The sequence below is a fragment of the Rhamphochromis sp. 'chilingali' genome (assembly GCF_963969265.1).
Source record: "Rhamphochromis sp. 'chilingali' genome assembly, chromosome: 17".
Lineage (NCBI taxonomy): Eukaryota > Metazoa > Chordata > Actinopteri > Cichliformes > Cichlidae > Rhamphochromis > Rhamphochromis sp. 'chilingali'.
This window is the reverse complement of record NC_137944.1, coordinates 7,621,965-7,646,756: the sequence shown is the minus strand read 5'-3', so window position 1 is coordinate 7,646,756 and position 24,792 is coordinate 7,621,965. Positions and strand designations below refer to the sequence as shown.

The 24,792-nt window shown below is 41.8% G+C and overlaps 2 protein-coding genes across 2 annotated transcripts in view; one reads left to right on the top strand and one right to left on the bottom strand.

Moving 5' to 3' along the window:
• LOC308384879 (CMP-N-acetylneuraminate-beta-galactosamide-alpha-2,3-sialyltransferase 1-like) overlaps window positions 1–11,305 on the top strand; it is a gene marked incomplete at its 5' end in the record, with an annotated part of 42,789 nt that extends 31,484 nt beyond the window's left edge. The window contains 5 exons of the mRNA XM_080863513.1: window positions 4,858–5,054; window positions 6,073–6,240; window positions 8,760–8,805; window positions 9,448–9,567; window positions 10,233–11,305. Coding sequence (XP_080719639.1) covers window positions 4,858–5,054; window positions 6,073–6,240; window positions 8,760–8,805; window positions 9,448–9,567; window positions 10,233–10,400 — 699 coding nt within the window. The 3' untranslated portion in view covers window positions 10,401–11,305. The remainder of the gene's footprint in view (window positions 1–4,857; window positions 5,055–6,072; window positions 6,241–8,759; window positions 8,806–9,447; window positions 9,568–10,232) is intronic.
• Window positions 1–24,792, bottom strand: part of LOC308384236 (uncharacterized protein) — a 352,712-nt gene that overhangs the window by 193,983 nt on the left and 133,937 nt on the right. The window lies entirely within an intron of this gene.

Here is a 24,792-nt window from a genome sequence, read left to right as displayed (position 1 = left end):
AAGGCGGTCAGGGCCTACCTGGGTTCTTTTCCAGTGAGATGTTACAGAGAGGGTAACATGCAGACTGTGTTTTGTATATAGATGTTTGTTTTGTGTTGACTTAAGTTAGTTTCCTATTTTCTTTGTAAATAATCTTTTGTGCACCTGGGAGGCCGGCAGAATAAATTATCCACACTGAATGCTTTCTGACTACGCCTGCATTTGTTCGGGAGAAGTTTAGGAGAGGACCCCGCGACATATATACATATATATACATATATATATATATATATATGTATATATATATATATATATATATATATATATATATATATATATATATATATATATATATATATATATATATATATGTGTGTGTGTGTGTGTGTGTGTGTGTGCTGAGTATAACCTGGAAATCCTGGGGTCAAAATGGGAGATGCCCCCAAGGGTGATGGAGAATGACCGAGCTAAGATCCCTAAGATCCTGCGGGACTTCCAGATACAGACGGACAAAATGGTGGTGGCCACCAACCGGATGTGGTGGTGGTAGACAAACATGAGAAGACGGCCGTAGTGATCGATGTAGCGGTTCCGAATGACAGCAACATCAGGAAGAAGGAACACGAGAAGCTCGAGAAATATCAGGGGCTCAGAGAAGAGCTCGAGAAGATGTGGAGGGTGAAGGTGACGGTGGTCCCAGTGATAATCGGAGCACTAGGTACGGTGACTCCCAAGCTAGGCGAGCGGCTCCAGCAGATCCCGGGAATAACATTGGAGATCTCTGTCCAGAAGAACGCAGTCCTAGGAACAGCTAAGATACTGCGCAGGACCCTCAAGCTCCCAGGCCTCTGGTAGAGGACCCGAGCTTGAAGGATAAACCGCCCGCAGGGGCGTGCTGGGTGTTATATATATATATATATTAGACATGATATTTTAGGTTATTCATCAGCAATAGAGATAATACAACAATGGCATAAGTAATTCATGCAAATACACCAACCGACAGACTCTGAAAGTATTTTAAGTTCTGTGTTTTCCTTTCCGTTGGCTGTCATGGTATTTGATTCAACGTGATGTGCTCATAATGTAGCAGCTGGTTTATGCTGGTAAATGCTATCTGTGCAAATACCATAAATACAAGAGGACATTAAACCTTCTGTGTTTATCTGATTTTTCTGCCTTCCAGTGCAGTGCTCTTAATATGTTGCAAACTATAAATAATTTTAATTAAAGAGTTATCATTTCTGTTACTTTTTTCTTAAAGGCTTAGTGCTAATTTTCACATTCACTCACATTGTATTTGTTCACAGATTGGAACTCCATCAAGATGTATTTCAAAAGGGGAAAATTCAGAGTGTGCATTTCCCCACTACTGAATATCACAGCAATTGTTTTGGTCTCCATCCTTTTATGGAATTTATCTGGATATACCTTTTGTCATCAGGAGTCAAGACTTTGTGCCTGTCACAAATGTCTAACAGACAGTGATCCTTGGTTTAATTACATCATTAGTGAATCTCCTAAACCTTTTATGTCACAGAAACATAAACCCTCGGAGGAAGATTTCAACTGGTGGAAGGTAAATAATGAAAACATATTACAATAAACCTTTGTCCCACTGTGGCCATGTTAAAGTTATTTTAACTGCCCATCCCTTGTTTATTTTATGACACCTGTGTTTACTGGTATAGCAAGAGCAGTATATTCAAGTGTGTGCTACCTCCACCAAAAAAAACCAACACAAATATTCCTCCGTAGTTTAGCTACGGATTAGATAAGTTTAAAAAACCTTGTTTTATGCTTATCTTTTTTTATTTTATGTTTACTCAACTCTTTATCCTTGCAACCCGTATTTCTAACTGGCTGAAGAATTGTAAAATACAATTACTTATATAGATATCTTTAAAATGATAAAAGAAAAAAAAGAAGTTTCACCACTCATCTGAGAAGCTTCTTCAGTTCTAAGAGCAACTGGTGGAGAGTCCCAGATTTTAACCTTATTGGAAGTATCCAATTGGAGGGATAATAGGTACTTTGTATCAAACCAGTGATTTATGACCTGTCGTCAAATGCTGTATGACAGAAGAAGTAATAAAGGAAGAAATAAAGGTTTACAGCAGTCATAGTTTTTATGAATATCATAAAATTATATAAAAAACAATATAAATAATCATATAAATAATCACCATACTTCATTGGTATGGTGGAAGTATGGTGATGTAATAGGATGATGAATAGGATGTTTGGATTTTAAAGCCAAAAGGTTTACTTTTTTGACAAAAAAATTACATCCTTTTTAGACAACTGTTTTTGGGGACCCGTGCGTGTGTGTGTGTGTGCATGTGTGTATGTGTGCATCTATGTGTGTGTGTGTGTGTGTGTGTGTGTGTGTGTGCGCGCGTGCGTGTCTGTGTGTAAAAACGTGTTAAAAGGATCTCTTCACAGCCCCCCTCACCTAGTTTTCAATTGAGAAGAAATGTTACATGGAGATGCTCCATGTTTCAGCCATAACTGAAGAGTCCATGCCTGGAAATTGCTTGCATTACCTGGATTTAATTGACACACAACTGAGTTTAAGATTGAAAATAATGAACAGTGATGGCTCTGATCTGGCCCCGGATGCCCTGGTTGTTGTTATCAATTATCCTTTAAATACCATTTTCGCACAGTGTGAGGTTACTCTGGGTGACAGGTTGATATCCCAAGGCCAGTTCAACTCATCCCTGTCCTCCCTGTGCCGCAAAAGGAGGCACACCTCGCAAACGGAGGGCGCCCTTACTCAGCCTTCTGCCTCCAGCAGAGCTGTCCCTCGGACCCTCCAGCAAAGACAGGTGAAGGCTTAAGTGGCCCCTCGGACCCTCCAGTGGAGATGAACGAAGGCTGGATGGGTCCCTTGGACCCTCGAAGTGCCACGAAAGGCAGCGCTAACAAGGTGCAGTTCTCAATTGGCTTCTTAGCCTCCAGGGATCTAGAATCAGCTAAGGGCAGAGGGCTAGCCTCTGGGGAGGCCCTGGAGAGAGTAACTGTCTCAAACGTAGCCAGTTCATGAGAAACAGCACAGGTTAATATGAAATTTTCTCACTGCATGGAATGAATTGGCAAGACTGGTGCCCGAATGGGTGGCTGAGCTACTGGGGACACTAGAGACTGAGCTGAGGGAAGCTGAGCAGCTGATTGAACTGTAGGCTGTAGGTCAGCTGCCTGAACTGAAGGCTGTTGACTGAGCTACACCTTGAGCAGGGGATGAACAGTTCTCAGAATTGTCAGTCTTTACATTAGCAGTGCTAGTTAGTATAGCTCCAGGCTCGAAGGGAGCAGAGCAAAAACAGTCATTAGAATTTAATGTAGCCCCCAAAAGGCAGTCTCAGTAATCTCAGCTGCAGGGAAACCAGGAAATCCACAGTTATTATTGTCCTCCTTCACACAAAACACAGCCCCCGAATAAATAGTCCCAAAGTCTGAAACAGAAAAATTGTCCTTTTTACTCACCAAAGCCGGCTGCTCTAAAATCCCGGGGTCCGACTGTGGTGAGGGGCGTCAACGGCGTGAGCACCACTTCCCATTTGAAGGCTGGACCGACGGGCCGAGCAGCGAAGCGGTAGTGGCTGGTTGAGTAGTAGTGCCCAGGGAGCGAAGGTGAAGCTCGTTCAGAATAAAATCCTGTGCGAGCGGATTAAGTGAGCTGAGCAATCAGGGGAGACCGGGAACTAATTGCTGTAGCCGATTAGCTATAGCTTTCCCCTTGTGCTGCAGGAACAGATTGATTAGCCGCTCTACGGAGTAGATGACGTTCCTCTGGAGCTCCTCGGATGGATTAAATGCAGCGGGGTCCACGGTGGCTGGTTCGTACTGTCACGGCTCATGGGGCAAGCCATGTGGATTTTAATGAAGGACCCAAGATGCAGACAGCTTTCAGATGCAAGGGAGTTTCATTAGGGAAGTGAAATAAACAGAAATACAGTGGGCATGAAACAGAACCTGAGGATAACCTAAACTGGAGACAACTAATAACAACAGACCTAAAGGTGGTACCTAAAGTGTGTGAATGTGTGTGTGAATGGGTGGATGACTGGATGTGTAAAGCGCTTTGGGGTCCTTAGGGACTAGTAAAGCGCTATACAAATACAGGCCATTTAAAGGGGAGATGCAGGGAGACTCGGGAAAACCACACAGGAAAACTATGTCTACTATGAGCGACCATCTTTGAACAGAGGCGGTGGCTCACGACACCAACTGTCTACCATCTATAATCCAGTTTTGAGATCCCTTCCCAGACACCTTAATGCCCACTCAGGAAATCACATGATAGGGTGGGGTCAGGTTTCACAATGAGCTCACCCGAAACCTTGGCTGATTGTGACCTACACCCATTTTCACACCTTGGCTCATGTGATTAGGTAGAGGACCAGTAGGGGGTCCATGTCCCTCTTGGGGGACACTCCCACGAGTCTTAAATCTGGGACTCTCCACCATTTAACCCTAGAAATGAAGAAGCTTCTCGGATGAGAAGTGAAATGTTTTCAAGCAACTCAAAGAAATCGAAGACGCTTTTCCCCCCAAGCTCCTTAGACTACGATGACCTGGATGATTGAGAACCTTCACAGACATATCTCAATAATTAATAACACAAATGTGCATACGTTTGATCCTTGAAGACACTTAGAAATAGATGCTAGTGCTATCTATCAAATAACTGAAATTGAATCAAACTGAAACTGAATCAGAACAATATTAATCCCTAAGGGAATTACACTATTGCGCACAGTTGCTCCAAGACAATGCAGATATTTTGTCATTAGCAGGGATAATGTTAAAGACGAAATGTGTTTTGAACAAGAGATGTGATCTGAGGTTGCAAACTTTATTCTTTTTTCTCAGCCCTTACAGAGGGAAAAACAAAACTTCACTGTCTACAATAAAACACTAGAACGTGTGTTTCAGACAATAACACCCATTGCAGATGTTGAAGAACCTCGCCCTGATCGCTGCAAGAGTTGTGCAGTGGTGGGGAATTCTGGAAATTTGAGAGGATCCCAGTATGGACCCCTGATTGATTTCCATGATATTGTGATAAGGTAAGAATAATTTAATGGCATTTGTCCCGATTCGTGATTGAGGTGTGAGACAAACCACTACTGGTCCAAGTGCGTCAAAACAATGATTTTATTAAACACATGTGTGGAAAGATACACAGCTCGATATTGTCAACCTAGATCTTCCGTCAAAACATACTTTCAGCATGGTTTTATTATGTCAGGGTAAACACCCCTTCTCGCGTTAGACAAAACATCACATGTATAGGTTATCATTAACGACAGTTCTACAACTTTCCGTGTTTAACAGCATTTTTCCCTATATGGTTGTCCGGCTCCTCCAGATGCTTCCTGTAGACCTTGGATCACTAGTTGCCAAGCAGAGACAAAGCAAGATGTCTTTCACTTTTACCCTAGAAATTATACTTCATGTCTATGTGTATGTAAGCATGTTAGGCATTCATTCACAGCATTCAAGTCATTTCATCAATATATCAGTTCAGACATAACGCTGAACGACATTTTTAACCTTCATTAGACTGTATGCTTAACTCTATCATGAGCACAAATGCAATGTGTGTTAATAACATGATTGAAACTGTATGTTTAATAAATGGAATAAATAATAATAATAATAATGGATTGGATTTATATAGCGCTTTTCAAGGCACCCAAAGCGCTTTACAATACCACTATTCATTCACTCTCACATTCATACACTGGTGGAAGCAAGCTACAGTTGTAGCCACAGCTGCCCTGGGGCAGACTGACAGAAGCGAGGCTGCCATATCGCGCCATCAACCGGCGACCGGAATCAACATGATATAAAATGATATAAAATGATATAATCCCCACACATTATAACCATCATTACACAAAAAGAAAACACAAAAGCTAATTTCAACAGCACTGTTCACTGACATAACCTGAAAAGCCTAGATTCATGTCACAAAAAAAATCTAAGTTTTGTTATGTTTTGTTATGCATATAATGTGATGTAAATTACAATGTGTCTAAAATGCTAAATATGTAAACTTATATATCCTTCTGTACTATTTAGAGTCAACCGTGGGATGACCAAAGGTTTTGAAAGAGATGTTGGAACTAAAACAACTCATCGTGTCATGTATCCAGAAAGTTCTACTAGATTGGACAACAAAACTCATCTTTTGTTTTTTCCATTCAAAACACCTGACTTTTTGTGGCTTCTGAAGTCATTAATTCCAGGGTAGGCCAAACATGGTTTCTGTCTTCACTTTAATTATATTTCAATTTCTTTTAAAACTTATGTTGCTAGAAACTGTACTGCTACTGTACTGGAATGGCATTATGAAATTTCAGATTTTAATAGCTTTGCAATACATTCTTAGCTAACTATAAGTAAAGGTGCAATCCAGGTTCATCTGTTTGAACAAGCAAATTAAACAAGGTTCAAAATTTAGTTAAACCTTAAAGGGTTCAGATCAATGGTGTATATTTTGTTTAGCATTCAAATGACATATTTTAATTATCTTTCCTGGCCCTTAAACTCATTTATGGCCCCGACAGGCCAAATGGACTGCAACTTAAGAAAACACCAGCAATGAGAAAAACGCTGCAAAAGCAAACAAAACACAACGGAAATAGAAAAAACAAAAAAAGAAATAGGAAAAAACAGATTTCCAAAAGCACCAGGGAAGTGTTTCTGGGGAGACAATTTGCAATAACCAAAATATGCTAAGTATTGCACTGGGAGATACTTAAAAGAAGTGGAGGATCTATCGGTTTTGTGAGGAAAGAAAAGATGAAAGGCAAGTGTGTTACCCTAACTATTAGCCTAATAATCCATCATAAGTATTACATGAATCATGTTTTTTCCTATTTCTGTTTTTGTTTTTCCCATTTGTGATTTCTTTTTTCCTATTTCTGTTTTGTTTTTCCTATTTCCGTTGTGTTCTGTATGCTTTTGCAGTGTTTTTATTGCTTGTGTTTCCTTAAGTTCCAGTCCGTTTGGGCTCTCAGGGCCACCATACATTTAGCTGTAAAATGTATAGAATGTTATAAATCCTAAATGCTTCAAATAACTTAACTAAATGTTAAAAAAATGTCATTGTTTTGTTGGCTGACATAAAGGGGAAAAAGATTATTTGGGGTAGTATCTATCCACCTAATGCTGATGATCAGACTTTTAAGTGCTTTAAACAACAATATTGCCCTGGTGGGGATTTTACGGTGTCAGTGGATCCAGATCAAAGTGCCACTGTAATTTGTAGGCTTGAAAACAAATGTACACTGGCGAAGGCATTTGAAGGTGGTAAACACACTGGACACAGTGAAATAATCTCCTACACAAATCCTTTGTTTACTCCAACACAGATGACTCAAGTTTATGAGCAATGCTGCAGCTATTAGGAGATATCAATATCAGGCCTATATCTCATTTCCCAGCCTAATGTATGGGTAACTGAACCCACAAAAAAGAAACTATATGTGGTTCTGTGTCTTTCCTGGGGTGTTCCCACAACTGTTTCATGGGGAAACTTGCTTTAAAGAGCGGAAACACCCACACCCTCTAGCAGATCATTACATGAAGGAACCTTTTAAAAACAAGCGCGTCCATGCTCACAGGTGTACACACGGGTGCTCACACACACAAACTACACCCTTTTTGGCTCTTACCTCAAAGCACACTGTGCGCTGTCGATATTATGTGCTGCACAATAATGTTTAATATTTAGTATTTACTGTTATATTCCCATATATCATCGTGATGTTGTTTATTGTATTGCTCTCGTTTTCTTCTGCTTGTTTTCTTTTTTCTTTCTCAACAAGTGATCCAGGTGATTGATATATGTATTTTTTTTGTCTGCTTATTTAGTTGGTTTTTGTTTTTTTGCCCTTTATCCCCGTCCCTCTTCTCCGCTGTTTTTCCCCCCTCTTCCTTTCTCCCTTTTCTTTTCCTCATTCAAGTCTGTCCCGTATCTAGCAAGTGAAAATAAAAAAATAAATAAAATAAACAATAAAAGGTGAATCAAATAGACCATTACGGCAAGGCTGGGATGGTCAATTTGGTAAAGTAAATCCGTTGGGCATCTTTCCTCGCCTTTAGACAATAATTCTGATGGCAAAAGAACCAAACGGGACAGGCAAAAAAAGAAAAAAAGAAAAGAAAAAAAGAGTGGAAACACAAACGTGTTCTTCATCGATTCTTCTACCAGGCTCAGCTTTGATTCATTTTCTCACAATCTACTTCATTTTTTCTGCATACAAAAATGCCTTGATTTCCTAAGGGTCATGAATTGAACATCTTGCATTGTCCCATTGTATGTGTGGTCAAGCCTTTGACAGAATGTTAGCTTCAAACCATGTTTCCCTAAAACAGGCACCGCATCTCCCCATTAAATCTGCTCTCTAGTTGCCGTTGGGACCATTGGGAGTAATTTAACTTACAGCTGAAGCAGTAATACTATTACTTTTAGCTGCATATCCACTTTCTAGTGGGCTAATAAACAGGAAATATTAAAACACAATTTTGAGACACCCCACTCCCCAAGAGCTGTTTGATATTAAAATATATTCCTATGATATATTCTGGTTTTTCACATAGCTAGCAGCAACTCTTTTTTTTTTACATGGAAGAAAGTTAAATAAATTGTTTTATGAACAACTGAACATCTTATTGTGATTCTTAAGTCTTAGGTAATTATTAGCATTTGTTTGTTAAACAATTTCTTTAACAAATTCAACAATATATTTTCTTTTCAACAGGGAAAACGGTGCTCCAAACTCTAACAAGATAACTAACAAAGATTTGGTGAGTATTTTAGGTTTACCTTAACAAAACTGGCAAATGTTGATGCCCAAGAAGTCCAATAATAACTTTACGCTACCATTAATTCAGGCATTCATGCTTACATAGACACTGTCCCCCATTTAGAAAGACAGAGGCGTCACACACTCTCACAAACCAATCCCGACATCAACGTCGTCATTTTGAATAAATGTAATTTTTTAAAATAAGAATTATGTATGCTCCCACTAAAAATCAAGAATGTTGGATACTGTTTGTCGCCGATTTGGACAGCCCAGCGGGTGCTCCCAATGCCTTTGGAGTAGGTGAAGCCAAAGGCAAGATATGCTTCATCACATTTTCCAGTAATGCCCCCCCCCCTTACAATGGCTCTTCCCACCCTCAGCCTTTACTTTGTTGCAGTATTTGTTGTTTACTCTGTTCTGCATCCGGTATGTTATTGTTTTCCACAGTTGCTCATACTTGAAAATTATGTGCTCGGAAGGTCATGCATGTCACTGAACAAAGCCATGCCACTAATAGTGGCTTGTTTTAGCCACAGTGGTGCTTATTTAAAGTATTTTGTATATTGGTATATTGTGCATATACTTCATAAAAGAACAATTAATAAAACTCAGATTTAAAGATTTGCCTGATTTATAACAGGTGTCGATCCTTCATCCAGCTTTCATGAAATATGTTCATGATGTCTGGCTGAGAAAGAAGGCTGCTTATCCATCCACTGGCTTCCTTGCTGTGGTTCTCAGCTTATTAATGTGTGATGAGGTATGTTCACCTTACACAATCTACTTCTACATTATGCGTCTGACCGACACTCATTGTAGACATACTTGAAGAAAAACCGATTAAGAAGCAATTTCACAAACTAATATATTCATGTAATGTAAATTATGAAAGTATATTTATGGTTAGTACTTTAAGTGCACCTTTGATTGTGTAGTTTTTAACACTTTGGACTGGCAAGTGAAAAGTTGCTGGTTTGATTCCAACTGGAGAAACATATTGTTGTTTGGGGTTGTGTCTGAAAGGGCATCCAACATAAGTTATTCCCATTCAAACGTACAGAGCTACCCATTTGTGTCAAATAGGCAGCCAAAAATAATTTTATGCAACTCTCAGATAGCACTGTATACAAATGCCAAACTTTCAAACTGATCTAATACCAAGTAAAGACAGGACCAATGTTGGAGTCAAGGAGACTCAACTAATACATTGCACTTATAATTGCAGCGTATTCATGGCCAAAATTTCAATTACATTGGGGGTTTTGTATGCCTAAAGAGGAATAAAAAAAACTCTGGAAAGTTTTTTTTTCCATGACTGAAGTTTTCATAATTCATGCATGAAAGGGCTAGGAGTGCAATTTGTGGCAACATTTATTTAAATTCAATACTAAAGACTTAATGACTGTAAAAACTTTGTTTCTTTAGGTTAATGTCTTTGGGTTTGGAGCAGACAGCGAGGGAAACTGGAACCATTACTTTGAAATCCTTAAAAACAAACGGTTAAAAACAGGAGGCCACCCAGGAGAAGAAGAATATAAAATGCTTGTTAAATTACACATGAGGAAGAAAATAGTTTTTTTTAAAGGATGGTAATTTCCTTTACTTTTTCATTTGTCTCCTCATCATTTTCAAGTCATCGTCAGTGATAACCATAACTCCGTAAGAATAAATAAATTTAGTTCTAAAAAAAAAATCAGTGACCAGCAAAACCAAACAGCAAAAAACACAATTACTGAAACTGACATGCACGGTTTGGGATTGTTAGTAATGAAGACTCAGACCTCAGGAGATAAACATCTGTTAATAGAATCATCTGTTAATCCAGTGGTTCCCAAACTTTTATTGGCAGATATAGACAAAATACTGTTACTGTTAATCTAACTATTTTGAGTTTTTATACGCTTACATATACACACCCTTTCTAAATGGAGTTACTGTCCCTCCATTTAGAAAGGCAGAGGCGTCATGGTGTAATTATTTCATGTGTAGTTGGGTTTTTTTTTTTCCCTGTGTAACAATATTCAGCATTGCCATCAATACATTTTTCAAAAAATGCCTCTCTGTGCAAAATGGGTTCAAGAACATAAACAGCTGTGGGATACTGTTTGTCCGTGATTTGAACTGGGGGAACAAATTGTGGTTCAGACTGATATTATTTGTATCCCACTGTAACTTTACTGTATAAAGAGCTAACATCTAGGCCCCACACTTTGGGAACCTCTGTGTTAATCTATGACAATTATTAAGCACTATGTAGCAGAGATGGCGACTTGCAATCGCAAGTTAGACCTGACCAAAACAAAAGCCAAACCAAAGTTTTGGGATTTGAGTCTTGAGACCTTGTCATGAATTGCTGTGTGAGGCAGGTAGGATTAGACCCAAAATTCTGTTTATTGCAACAACCCTGAGTGAGTATGCACTTATCATTTTAAATGCTGTTGTACATCAATAAAGCAAAGGTCATATAAGATAATTCATAACATTTTACAAGTGTTAGAGAGACTAATTGGTCAATAGAATATCAGTTTCATCCATTAGACTCTTGAGACTTGACTTGGACTTGAAAAAAATTGCTGGTGAATATTTCTTCTATGTAGCATGTCTACATTTTGTCTCCAAAATAAAATGAATACAAAATGCAATGCTGCTTTCAGTTTGTCACTTTTCACTCCATTACCTGATTAGACATGAATGGGTACAGTGCCATTTAGTATCAATCATGAATTCATGCCATTCACATTAAACTCCTGTAACCTGTTCATTATCAAGAAACGATGTATATATGTTTGTTGCAAAAAAAGTTATTGAATATATTCTACACTCATACTGGATGCTTCCATCCAAACAGAAGGTTTGGAGATGTTCTACAACACTTCACAATCAGATTTATAATAATGAATGGATTATATCGTGGTGGCTATGTCCAACCTTTGCATGTATAAATATCTGCAGAAAACATGGTGTGGCGATGGTAGGAAGCTGAAGTACTTTGATACAGTCCAGATCAAAAGTGTAAGACTACATGAAAAATGGTAAAAATAAATAAATAAATAAATCATATTTTGCATGGTTGGATCTTAACAAGGTTCCAAGTAGAGCTTCAACATGCAACAAGAAGAAATGGGAGAGGGACAAAACACTTTTTTGAGAATGCAATTTATTGAAAGCAATGCTTAAACTATGGTAGCAAATGGTCGCAAGCTTGGCTACTATTTGGGCCAGCGCCTCCTCTGGCTGGCTCACTCGTGTTTCCGCCATGCCCCAATCCTGAGTTTTGGCACCACTGTCGACTATGCATGATGGACTCGACCACGTTTCAACACTTTTCAGCATTTTCCTTTATTCTCGGTTGTCATCTTTACTAACACCAATGGACACAGATTTTCGGCGGTGTCCTGGACATAACAACAACAACGACAATTCAGAACCCAGTTAATTCTTCTTAAGCAGGTGAGGCACAATTGCTGATGCAGCTCCAGCGTGTCCCTGCAGCGTCCCCATGGATCATGCCCTTATACAGGACACCATAAGATAAGATAAGATAAAACTTTATTAATCCCACGGGTGGATTCCTCTGGGAAATTCGAGTCATTTGGAATTTTTTAAATGATCCCGGGGGTTATGGAACAAAAAAGTCAAGTGGAAGACCCCAATTACACCAGTACTGAGGCAGAGGATCCAATTGGTTGTCTGTCATGACACTGGACAATCCTAGACGGCACAAAACCGACTGTTTGGACTTTGCAAGAGAGCTTGGGGTAGTGAAAGGTGGAATAAAGTTTCCAACATTACTGGCATGACAAGCAAATCCCACCCAAGATGTTTTCTACACGGACTGGTTAGACAATGAGTAATAGCAGTCACCTGCTGAAAGGACTTGTTAAAAAATTTGGCTCAGCACCCATACGGCGCGAGGCCCAGACTCCAGGAAGGAGCACATAGAAGCCAGGCATGAGAGAGAAGGACCAGCTGCCTGATCGCCAGATGGAGCAGCTTGTGCGACGATCGGTGGGACTTTATTTTTTAGTTTCAATATTTGTTTCAGTTTACTTTTAAGGTTGCATCGTTGTAACCCCATACAAGCGGGCCATCACTACCATTCAGCAAATAACGCTGTGCTTTGAATTAACGTTATTGTATTCCCAACTCAAAAAAGAAAGCTAACAAGGATTTGGTGAGTATTTTAGTTTTACCTTAACAGACAGGCATATTGATATCAAAGAAATCCAGTAATAACTTTAAGCTACCATTAATTCAGGCAGGCCACAAAGTCAGCTGATTTTACTCATTGAACTGGCAAATCTCATATACAGTTGGTTTTACTATTAACCTGCTTTAGCCGAACCACCGTTGCTACAAATGTGCAAGCCGTTTCACAAGCCACCTGCACCTAAACTTTTACTTTGGGCGTTGTCGGGTATTGTTATGGTTTTTCCCAGTCGCTCACTCTTGACAGTTATGTGCTTGGAAGGTCGTGAACAAAGCCATGCGACCAAAAATAGATAGTGGCTTCCTTTAGCCACCGTGGTGCTGATTTAAAGTATTTTATTGTGCATTTACTTCAAAAAAGATAAGAGAAGTTTTTGGCTTCCTATTGGCCAGTGGTGGGAAGTTGGGTGAGCGCCAAAAGTTCTTCTTATCTCCTATTCCTAACCTATTTTTCTTGACCTCAGTGACATTTTCATTGAGTAGAAGATGGACTGCAAAACACCCATCTAACTTTTCACACCATGCTCTGTTGTTTTATGCAGGACATTTAACGAAGAAAAGCCTATGAAACATATACATTCAATACAAAGGTTGCAATTATAAACAATAAGGACCATTAAGGGTCAGATTTACTGAAGTCTGCAGGAGCCAAAAGCCTTCTTTAGACATTTAAAAGCTACTGGGTTTAGTGAGAGGCACCGTGTCAATTTGTGACTGTCAGTTGTGAATAGACTATGTATTCATTAGAGTTTGACTTAAGTAAGTCTGTCCAATAGCATATAACATTTCATGAATTGTATTTATTATATTTAGCTGCTGTATAACTCCTAAGTAAAAATTAATCCTAAGACTGCAATACATTAAAGGACTTTACTAATGAACACTGATTATAAAGAAAGTTAATCACACTTTTATCAGTTAATAGAGATCATAATCTTGAGCTTATCTAGCATTCTGTGTTTTTATGCAAGGCAGCAACTCAGTAATAAATAGTTTTGTTCCAGCGGTGTAATGCTCAAAATTCAGCTGTGAGTTTAGAAAACTGTTAAGAGCTATAACTATATCAGGAAGTTATGGCATGGAATGGAAAACACAGTTATAGTTAACATTTATAGATCTGCACAACTTTGTCTATTGTTTTAATCAATGGTCGCATGGTCCGGCACAAAGAATTGGGCGACAGCATTTTCTACTTTCTTTTCATAAAAGAAAGTAGAGCTAAAACTAAGGCGAGGTTTCAAAGCTGTGTGCCGGTGATTGGACATCAGCCGCTGATGAAGCTGGTTCGCCTATAAAGTGCTCTGTAAGGAAACAAGCTCCAGCAGCTCTGCGCTCGGGGAAAACACTATATTTACTTATCTTGTGCAGAAAAATGCGCTGACATTGCTTTATATCGAGCACTGGCTGCCCAGTTAAACTGTGACTATCACCAGGTAACGTAGGCGTGTTTCTTGAATTAGCAGCAGGTGTTAAACAGCTGACAGATGAGGAGGAGGATGCATGCAGGTAAACTGAGGGTCTGTTGAGCTGATCGCTGGTTTCGTGAGAAAAATGTCAGCTCGTTCTTTATGTTACAGAAGCACAGAGACACAAGACCAGGCGGAAAGAGACGATCGTTCGGTGAAAATGAGAATCTGCGAATGCAACATGTGGAACACGGAGAGTGGAATATGTAAACAAACCGGTTAACGTAACCCCCTCGGTGCACTCTGCATGCTGACTGTTAGCAGAGCTAGTGAAATCTCTGAAAACATCTGAGCACTTTTGCAAGCATGTTCTATGTTGACAACCTGACCAGACATACGGCGCGACATTCGCGGCTAAAACACTGTTAAAAGTGTAGCTGGTGACAGAAAAACGGGGTATTTTAAAACTACACCACCACTATTGCTGCCTGTGATTTGATCTGCATTCTGGGATACCTGGCTGCCCCAAGTCTACACAAGCAATCGATTATCTAGGATCGACCTGTTTTGACTTACTTTGCACGGCAACCAATCAAATGTTAGAGAAGATGCATGGGCAGCGTTAACCCCGCCCCCTGAGTTTGATGGGTGAGGCTGACAGATAAAATTATTTCAAGATGAGAGCCAGGTGCCAGGACTGCCAAAATGAAATAAATAAATATATCATTAAATAATTGATTAAACGTGTCAATAATTAAGTAAAATGTGAAAAACATAAATAATTAATTAAATGTGTCAATAATTAATTAATTAAATGTGTCAATAATTAATTACATGTGTCATAAATATTTATTTAATTAATTAATTCCAATTTTAATTAATTATTGCCACATTTAATTAATTATTTAATGGTGTATTTAATTAATTCATTATGGCAGTCCTGGCGCTCCATATAATTTAGCCTTTTGTTTATTTATTATTTTACTTTTTCTCCTTTTGTATTTATATGTATTCAGTCGGGTCTGTTTCCAACCCTTTTTAAACTTCAGTCGGCTGATAATACAATCCGGTTTCTACTTTGATCTCTAATTTTTCAGTTCTCCCTTCAGTTTTGATTTCCCATGCTTGGAAAAGTCTATACTCTTCCATTGTTTTTTAATGCTTTTACTTCTTTTTTTCTTTCTGTCTCTCCCATCTGTCTGGGTGGTGGCAGCCACAGTGGTTGCAGCATTCTGTGTCGGGTGTTCTCTGTGTCTTACAGTCACGTGCAAAATGTCCTTTTCCACACTTCCAGCATGTAGTGCTAAAGTCACTGTTTGGTGTGTGTCTCTGTGTCTTACAGTCATGTGCAAGGTGTCCCTTTTTTCCACACTCCCAGCATGCAGTGCTAAAATTACTGTTTGGTGTGCACTATGCATTCCTCTCCCTTTCTTTTGGATTATTCCCGCTCCGGCTTGTTGTTTTTCTAACCATTCCTCATCAGATGTTAATTTTGCTTGTTAATTCTCCATTTTCAAACATTTTGCTGGCCCGTCACTGGCACGCTTGACTTCAGAGTGGTTTACTGATACGGCCTTCGACTTCACTCTAAAAGTGAAGCGTTTTATGAGATGAAACTCAACCATTCTCCTTTGTCACCAGTACGTGAGCCTCAGCAAAGAAAACAAAAAACAGAAGTAGTTCAGCAGTGTATTGTGCTGTAAAATCAACTTACTTCCAGACACATACACACATAGACATTTGCGCACTTTTACAATTTGTTACGAAGTAATTACGGCTACCTCTAAAACCTAAGTCTAATTCCGATCCTTACGGCGAATCCTAACCTATTTTAATTTATTACAAAGTAATTGCGGCTACTTCTAACGTATTTTACGCGTTTCTTTAAACCTTTGCGGCGGGAGAAAGAAAGAGGGAAAGAGAAACAGCTGAGAAGAGGGACGGGGGAGAAGGGCAAAAGACAAAAACCAACAGAACGGGCAGGAAAGAAAAAGAAGAAAAAAAATGCATATATCAATCACCTGGATCACCTGTTGAGAAAGAGAAAAGAAAACAAGCAGAAGAAAATGAGATTAATACAATAAACAACATCACGATGATATATGGGAATATAATAGTAAATACTAAATATTAAACATTATTGTGCAGCACGTAATATCAACAGCGCACAGTGTGCTTTGAGGTAAGAGCCAAAAAGGGTGTAGTTTGTGTGTGTGAGCACCTGTGAGCATGGACGTGCTTGTTTTTACCAGGTTCCTTCATGTAATGATCTGCTAGAGGGTGTGGGGAGCCACAGCTCCATCCTCCAGGGCATGAAGCAGGTATGGAGGAGATCAAGACTCCAGACATCCAGAGGCCCCCAGAACACAAGAGACCAAGGAAGACCAACAGAGGGGCAGTTGCGCCACTATCCCAGAAGGAGCTGAGGAGAGTCCCAGATGAGGGGTCACTCAGCAGCTGCGGAGCAGAAGCCAGGGGGGGTTGCAGTGATGTGCCCGTGAGCTCCGTCGGCAGCCAGCTGTGCCAGTGTGACCAGGCCAAGAGGCCGAGGGCACCCCACCCTCGAAGTGGCCCGAGCGAGCCCCAGGCTCCAGGCCCCGATAAGCAGCCACCGAGGATTGAGCTGGTGTGTACCTTGGCGCCCATCCCCGGACACAAAGAACCACCAATGCACCGATGTCTGAGGGCGTCTGCCACTGGCAGGGGAAGTGGTGGGGGGAGATAGGCCTCCATACCTTAGAGGGCCTGAGATGTCCCCAGAGAGGTGGCGTCTGGTACCCAACCTGACATATAGACACAGGCATACAGGCACACACAGATACAAACATCCATTCCCACCCTCATGCTCTCATATGCAAAAACACTCAACCAACGTGGAGACAGACATAGAGAGACACTGTACACACAATCACACTCCCCAAGCGTACTCTAAGAACCGGGTTTAGGTACCCTTGCCCCTGGAGGGGGAAACTGCACCCAGACCCAGGTGGTGTTACCCTTTTCCCTGTGGCCCCACACTCCAGACCCCAGTCAGACGGCCAACTCCTCCTCCTGGCCCCCCGCTCCGACAGGTCGCAGAGAACGGTTGTGTGAAGACTCCAAACCTCCCTCCGCCTGCTCATATGTAGTGTTGATGAATGTGTGTTCTAAGGTGCATTTAAAACCCAGGAGAGCATGGAGCTACCTGCCAGAGAGCAGCAGGTAAGCGCATAGCCCCTCCTGATAGCCTTCAGTGTCTACGTGTATTAAAAATTGAGAGGTGGGCAACGAGGCCAGGGGTGCGGTGTACACCCTGAGGGTCTTTTGGAGTCCGTGTAGCGTGCCCACCCCCAAGATCCTATATGTATGTGTTATGAGAGTGTGAGTAATGTGAATGTCTAAGTTGTGAGATAAAATTGAGGCACAGGCAGCCAGAAGGGGACAGAGGGGGGGATGCCTCCCCTGCACCCTGGTGACACACCTTTACCCCAAGGCCCTGATGTGTGGGTGATTGTGGTAGAGCGGGAAGAGGGAGGCAGCTGGAGATGGGGAGGGAAGGAAGGGAGGGGCAAGTGACCCCTCCCTGGGGCCAGCTCCCCCGCTGACCCCAGTAGGCATCCCCGTACTCCGCAACCCGCCAGGGAAAGGGGGCCCAGGCCCATCCGGACCGGGATCCAGAACAGCAGCACCGCCCATCCCCACAGAGCCCACCTGACCCCACCACAGAGAAAACTGCACCCACCCCGTCATCCACTCATCTTCCAGACTACACAAGACAATAGACGCCCAGGCTGAGATCTTCCTCCACCTCTCCTGTATCTCCCCTCCTGCAGAGTGAGTTCCTGAAGAGAGGAGAGCTCCTGCAAGATGTAACAACCTCCCCCACCAGTTGAAGAGCCCCCCAGGTGGCTCGATGCACTGGCGGCACCCTGCGCCTGGGCCGGGCCCCAATACACCCATACACCCACCCGCCCACAACCCCAGCAACATGTGGGGCGATCGTGGCTCAAGAGTTGGGAGTTCGCCTTGTAATCGGAAGGTTGCCAGTTCGAGCCCCGGCTTGGACAGTCTCGGTCGTTGTGTCCTTGGGCAAGACACTTCACCCGTTGCCTACTGGTGGTGGCCAGAGGGCCCGGTGGCGCCAGTGTCCGGCAGCCTCGCCTCTGTCAGTGCGCCCCAGGGTGGCTGTGGCTACAATGTAGCTTGCCATCACCAGTGTGTGAATGTATGCGTGAATGGGTGGATGACTGGATATGTAAAGCGCTTTGGGGTCCTTAGGGACTAGTAAAAGCGCTATATAAATACAGGCCATTTACCATTTTACCATAAGTCTTCACATATCTCACGCCAAAACTTCTGAACTGGTGGACAGAACCAAAGAACGTGGATATAATTGTCCGGTGAATTGGTTTGACAGTGTGAGCAGTTGTTGGTAGATGTAAAGCCCATCTTGAACATCCGATGACCTGTATAGTGCACTCTATGTAATATTTTGTATTGAATTAATTGAAGACTGGGATATCTAATTAGATGAAAGGTTTTTAAGCAAATCTGAGACCAGAAGTTTTGGTTTAAGTTAACTGATAAATCCGCTTCCCATTTTGCAATAGGAAGTGATATTGATTCATCTGTTTTAGAAAGCATTCTGTATATTTTGGATAGTAATTTGGGGGTTTTAAGAATAAGAAATTGAACCCATATTGTGTAACTAGTCTGTCCAATAAAACAAATTCTGTTCCTTCTAATATATGTTCTAAATATTTGATTCCTTTACCACTCCAATCTGAAAAGTTTATCATATTATTGTTTTGTAATATGTCAAGGTTGTTCCAGATAGGTGTACGTTTGCATGGGATTAATGAAGACTGTCAATTTTAGAAACTCCCACCATGCTGTCAGAGAAGAGCTGATGCTGACGCTTTTGAAGCATTCATGTCGTTGGATGTTTGAGCTGATAAATGGTAGATCTGAAATCTCTAGATTATTGCAAAGTGCTTGTTCTACATCTAGCCAAGGTTCATCTAAGAGGGTATGTTTTAGCTATCCTGAGATAAACTGAAGCCTGTTGGCTAAGAAGTAGTGCTGAAAGTAAGGCAGTTCTAGTCCTCCTTTATCCTTGGTCTTTTGTAGTGTTTTTAAGCTTATACGTGGGGGTTTATTTTTCCAAATGTGACAGGTGAGACCTGGAGACTTGGGACCGCCCCTGGTGGGCGGAGCTGGTCTTCGCTCCTTTCATAAGCGCAGGTGTGGGCAATTGGGTATTCCTTTGCAAACCTGAAGCTGCGAGTGCTTGGTCCGAGTTGGGCAAGTTGGTGTTTCTTAACTATGAAAGTCTGATACGCGTCCTCCCCTAAACTTCTGTTAGAACGGTAGGTTACACAAAAATGTACCACTTGAGCTCTGGCTGTTGGCAGAGGTTTACAGTTATTTGCACCCTTGTAGGTGGGAAACATTGCTCCCGTGAGAACGGTATAGTGGACTTCATCGCCACTGACCCACATTTATTAGGGTGTGACACAAACTTGTGGACAGGTAACAAAACCAATTCAGTGGAGGAATATTCCTGTGTTTTATTGTCCAGCTAGTGATCTCCTGCCTTTTATTCACAGAGTACCGAGCTGCTGCTTTGCCAGGTGGATTTCTGGCTGCGGGCAAAGGACCCGACACATCAGTGTGTTTTAATTTGTTTTAAACTGGTGTAAGTCGACGGACTGACTGCTGCGGCTGTCGATGGTTTTGTTTTTTTGTTTTACTTTTTTCTGTATCAGTAGGCACCACAGATATTGATTCGCAGGCGGTGAAGGCGCTGCAGGGAAAACAAATCCTTTTTTTGCCTCCCCGCTTTTGCATGCACAGCGGGGGGCCCGAGTGAAGACGGCGCTGAAGATTTGCCTTTTTTTCTATAGTGTTTTACCCATTTGGGGTCATGTGTGAGTTGCCGTCCATTTTTAACCTGTGTGCTATGTCGATTTGTTTTTAAACTGTTCCCCGCAGCGCTTGTCCTGTCTCACGGGCAATCGTACAGTTTTATCGTTTTTAATAAGGTAACGTTTTTAATTGTTTTTAGGTGCTGCTGTTACACTGTTTCTTTTATTTTTTATTAAAAATTAAACTCTTTTAAACTGACTGTGCGCCTACGGCTCTGTCCTATTTTAAATAGGTACCTACCACGGGTCACACAAAGGAATTTGGACATACATGAATCTGGAGATCTGAACCAATCTTGTGGCGGTTTAGTTGGGATCATTGAGAATAAATAATTTATTTTTGGTAAGACCATCATTTTTATAGCGGCAACCCTTCCCATGAGTGATATGGGTAGACATTTCCATCTAGCCAGATCGCCTTCTACCTTCTTTAAAAGTGGGACATGGTTTAATTTAGTTAGATCTGCAAGCTTGGGAGAAACATTAATACCTAAATATTTTATATTTCCCGATTGCAGTGGTGCAGAAGAGGAATTATGGAAGGAGCAATTAATCGGAAGGACTGTAGATTTTGACCAGTTAATTGAGTAATCTGATATTCTTGCAAAATAATATTTTTAACCAGTTAATGAAAGAGGATCCAAAACCAAATTTGTGTAAAGTTGCAAATAGAAATTTCCAGTTAAATCTGTCAAATGGTTTTTCTGCATCTAAAGAAAATATTGTAGTTTCAAGGTTTTTACTGTATGAGTAGTCTATCAAATTAAGTAGTCTACGTGTATTTGTTGATGAGTGCCTACCTTTTATGAAACCAGTTTGGTCAGGATGAATTAAGAGGGGGGTTATTTTCTCCAGTCTCTTTGAGAGAGCTTTGCAGATTATTTTAAGGTCTACATTTATAAGGGATATTGGATGATAGCTTGAGGGATATACAGGGTCTTTGCCTGGTTTTAGCAGGAGATTAATGTTTGCAGAATTCATATTTGATGGAAGTCTGCCCTTTTCTTTAATTTCCAACAACGTTCTGTAGAAAACTGGTGCTAGAATCGACCAGAATTCTTTGTAGAATTCTGCAGGAAAGCCATCTGGACCTGGAGCCTTATTATTGGGCATACTTATCAGGGCTTCCTGGAGTTCACCTGGTGTCAGTGGTGAATCCAGTGCCATTGCTTGAGTGTCCAATAATTTTGGAAGAGTTATGTTGTCCAAAAACTGATCAATTTCTTTTTTAGATGGGTTTATTTGTGGTGAATACAACATTTTATAGAAATCCCTGAAAATGTTGTTTATTTGTATCGGATCATATATTGTGTTCCCAGATTAATCTTGAACAGCACATATAGTTGTTTTTTCTTTATTTATTTTTAGCTGGTTTGCTAGAAATTGACCGGATTTATTACCATGTTCATAATTTTGTAGGCGTAGTCTTTGTACTAAGAATTTTGTTTTTTTTTAATCAATTATCTCATTTAATTCTAGTTTTGTTTTGCGTATTTTCTTCAATGTTTCCTGATCTTGGTGGGACGTGTAGGCTTCTTCTAGTGATTTGATGTTTTTTTCTAATTCCTGAATATTTTTGTTTTCTTTTTTCTTTTTATGTGATGAGAAAGCTTCTAGCTGACTCTCAGGTGTGACAGGTGTGCCAGCAGGAAAGAGTAATAATAACATGCATCCTGAGGTTTGTCATGCAGGATTAAAGGAGCCAGACTTTGTTCACACAGCTAGGATTGTATTTTACACTGACCCTGGGTCAGTATAAGTATCATACAGTTTAAACGAAGCACTGAAACTTGCATATATTTATTAGAGATGCGTTGAAGCTAATCGAGATATTTGCTGTCAGTCTGTGGCTGCGATTAAACACTTTACTGGAAACTTTACTAACCAGTAACTTCATCAGTCATGACAGAAGCTAATATTTCTGTGTTAACTTCGTTTAAACAGTAACAGCTTTACTACAATATAAGCTAACTTTTACATCGTAACTTTAAGCTAGCACCATAAGGACGGTAAAATACGTAATAATATCTACAAATGCATCTTAAAGCTGTTATATTAGCACTCGGTGTATTACTAACATATCCACATTAACATTATTGACTTTTAATAGTCATTCTATAAATGCTGTCCGTTTAAATGGCCTTACCTGTAAACACTGCTGTATCCAGCGGATTCCAGCCAGAGTGGATTCTGGAGTATTCCCATGCTCCTGTTAGTGATCCTCCATCTGGATGGATGATAACAACCTTCTGAACAATCTAGCAGGAGATGGCCCATATCTATGGGATTGATTTCTGCTAATAACGCCTGATGGATTGATAACAGCCGAAGCGGGTGAATAAAGTCACCCAGTCGCTAGCTGTGCCATTGGCCAGCATACACCACTCCCTCCATAAATGCAATAAATGATACAAAAACAATAGCCTATTAGTTGTTTACATTATTTAATATAGTGTGTTCAGTATACGTCACTACTCCAGAGGGAGTGTTCGCCCAGGGCGCCAAACAGGCTAGGACTGCCACTGAGTAGGCGGTAGGGTAAACTGTCTTGCCCAAGGACACAACGACCAGGACAGAGAGTCCAGGGCTTGAGCTAGCAACCTTCCGGTTACAGATGCGCTTCCCAACCCCCTGAGCCAGCGTAAGAACTGGTCCGGTCTAGTTTGGTTTATCCTTCATGTGGATAACAGGTGGTCAGAATAACAAAAACAAATCAACAAAACACATTCAAACATAACACTGGGAGAGCACTCGACAGCCACTTTGAGTACTGCAAAAAAAATTCATTTCATTTGTTTATGGCTGTAGCAGGGCCTCCTGTGAATTTGACCTTGTGAGCGTGTGTCCCAGCATCTTTCCTGCCTCAATTATCACACTTTTTGTTCACCTGACTCTACTCAGCAATTAACATGGAATACCTAAGGGCAAAGAGCCTTGCTGGTTTGCAGCTAGTGAGCTGTGTGTGTGATGACTGCTTGCTCTTTTTTGTTTGTTTTGTTGATTTTACCTTTTGACTTATTTTTCAGTTTAGTGACCAACTCCTAGGGTTTTGTTTTGTTTTCTTTCTCCATCCATCCTCATCCGCTTTATCCGAGGCCGGGTCGCGGGGGCAGCAGCCTAAGCAAAGAGGCCCAGACCTCCCTCTCCCCAGCCACCTCCTCCAGCTTATCTGGGGGAATACAAAGGCGTTCCCAGGCCAGCCGAGAGATATAATCTCTCCGGCGTGTCCTGGGTCTGCCCCGGGGCCTCCTGGGAAATGGGACATGCCTGGAACACCTCACCCAGGAGGCGCCCAGGGGGCATCCTTGTCAGATGCCCGAACCACCTCAGCTGGCTCCTTTCGATGTGGAGCAGCAGCTGCTCTACTCTGAGCCCCTCCCGGATGGCCGAACTTCTCACCCTATCTCTAAGGGAGAGGCCAGCCACCCTTCGGAGGAAGCTCATTTCTGCCGCTTGTATCCGCGATCTCGTTCTTTCGGTCACTACCCACAGCTCGTGGCCATAGGTGAGGGTAGGGACGTAGATCGACCGCTTCGCTTTTACACTCAGCTCCCTCTTCACCACGACGGACCGGTGCAGCGTCCGTATTACTGCAGCTGCAGCCCCAATCCGTCTGTCGATCTCCGGCTCCCTTCTCCCATCACTCGCGAACAAAACCCCGAGTGGGCACTCCACCCTTTTCCGGCTGAGAACCATGGCCTCAGTGGTGCTGATCCTCATTCCCGCTGCTTCACACTCGGCTGCGAACCGTTCCAGTGCGAGCTGGAGGCCCTCACCTGATGAAGCCAACAGAACCACATCATCCGCAAAAATCAGAGATGAGATTCTGAGGCCACCAAAGCGAAAGCCCTCCGCCACTTGGCTGCGCCTAGAAATCCTGTCCATAAAAATTACGAACAGAACCGGAGACAAAGGGCAGCCCTGGCGGAGCCCATCACCCACCGGGAACGAGTCCGACTTATTGCCGGCAATGCTAACCAAGCTCTTGCAACGGTTGTATAGGGATCGAATGGCCCGTAGCAATGGGCCAGACACCCCATACTCCCGCAACACCTCCCACAGGACACCCCGAGGGACACGGTCGAATGCCTTCTCCAAGTCCACAAAACACATGTAGACTGGTTGGGCAAACTCCCATGCACCCTCAAGTATCCTCGAGAGGATAAAGAGCTGGTCCAGTGTTCCGCGACCAGGACGAAAACCGCATTGTTCCTCCTGTATCCGAGGTTCGACTAGCGGACGAACTCTCCTTTCCAGCACCCTGGCATAGACTTTCCCAGGGAGGCTGAGGAGTGTGATCCCCCTGTAGTTGGAACACACCCTCCGGTCCCCCTTCTTAAAGTTGGGGAACACCACCCTGGTCTGCCAGTCCACAGGTACTGCCCCTGATCTCCACGCAACATTGCAGAGGCGTGTCAACCAGGACAGCCCTACAACGTCCAGAGCCTTCAGGAACTCGGGGCG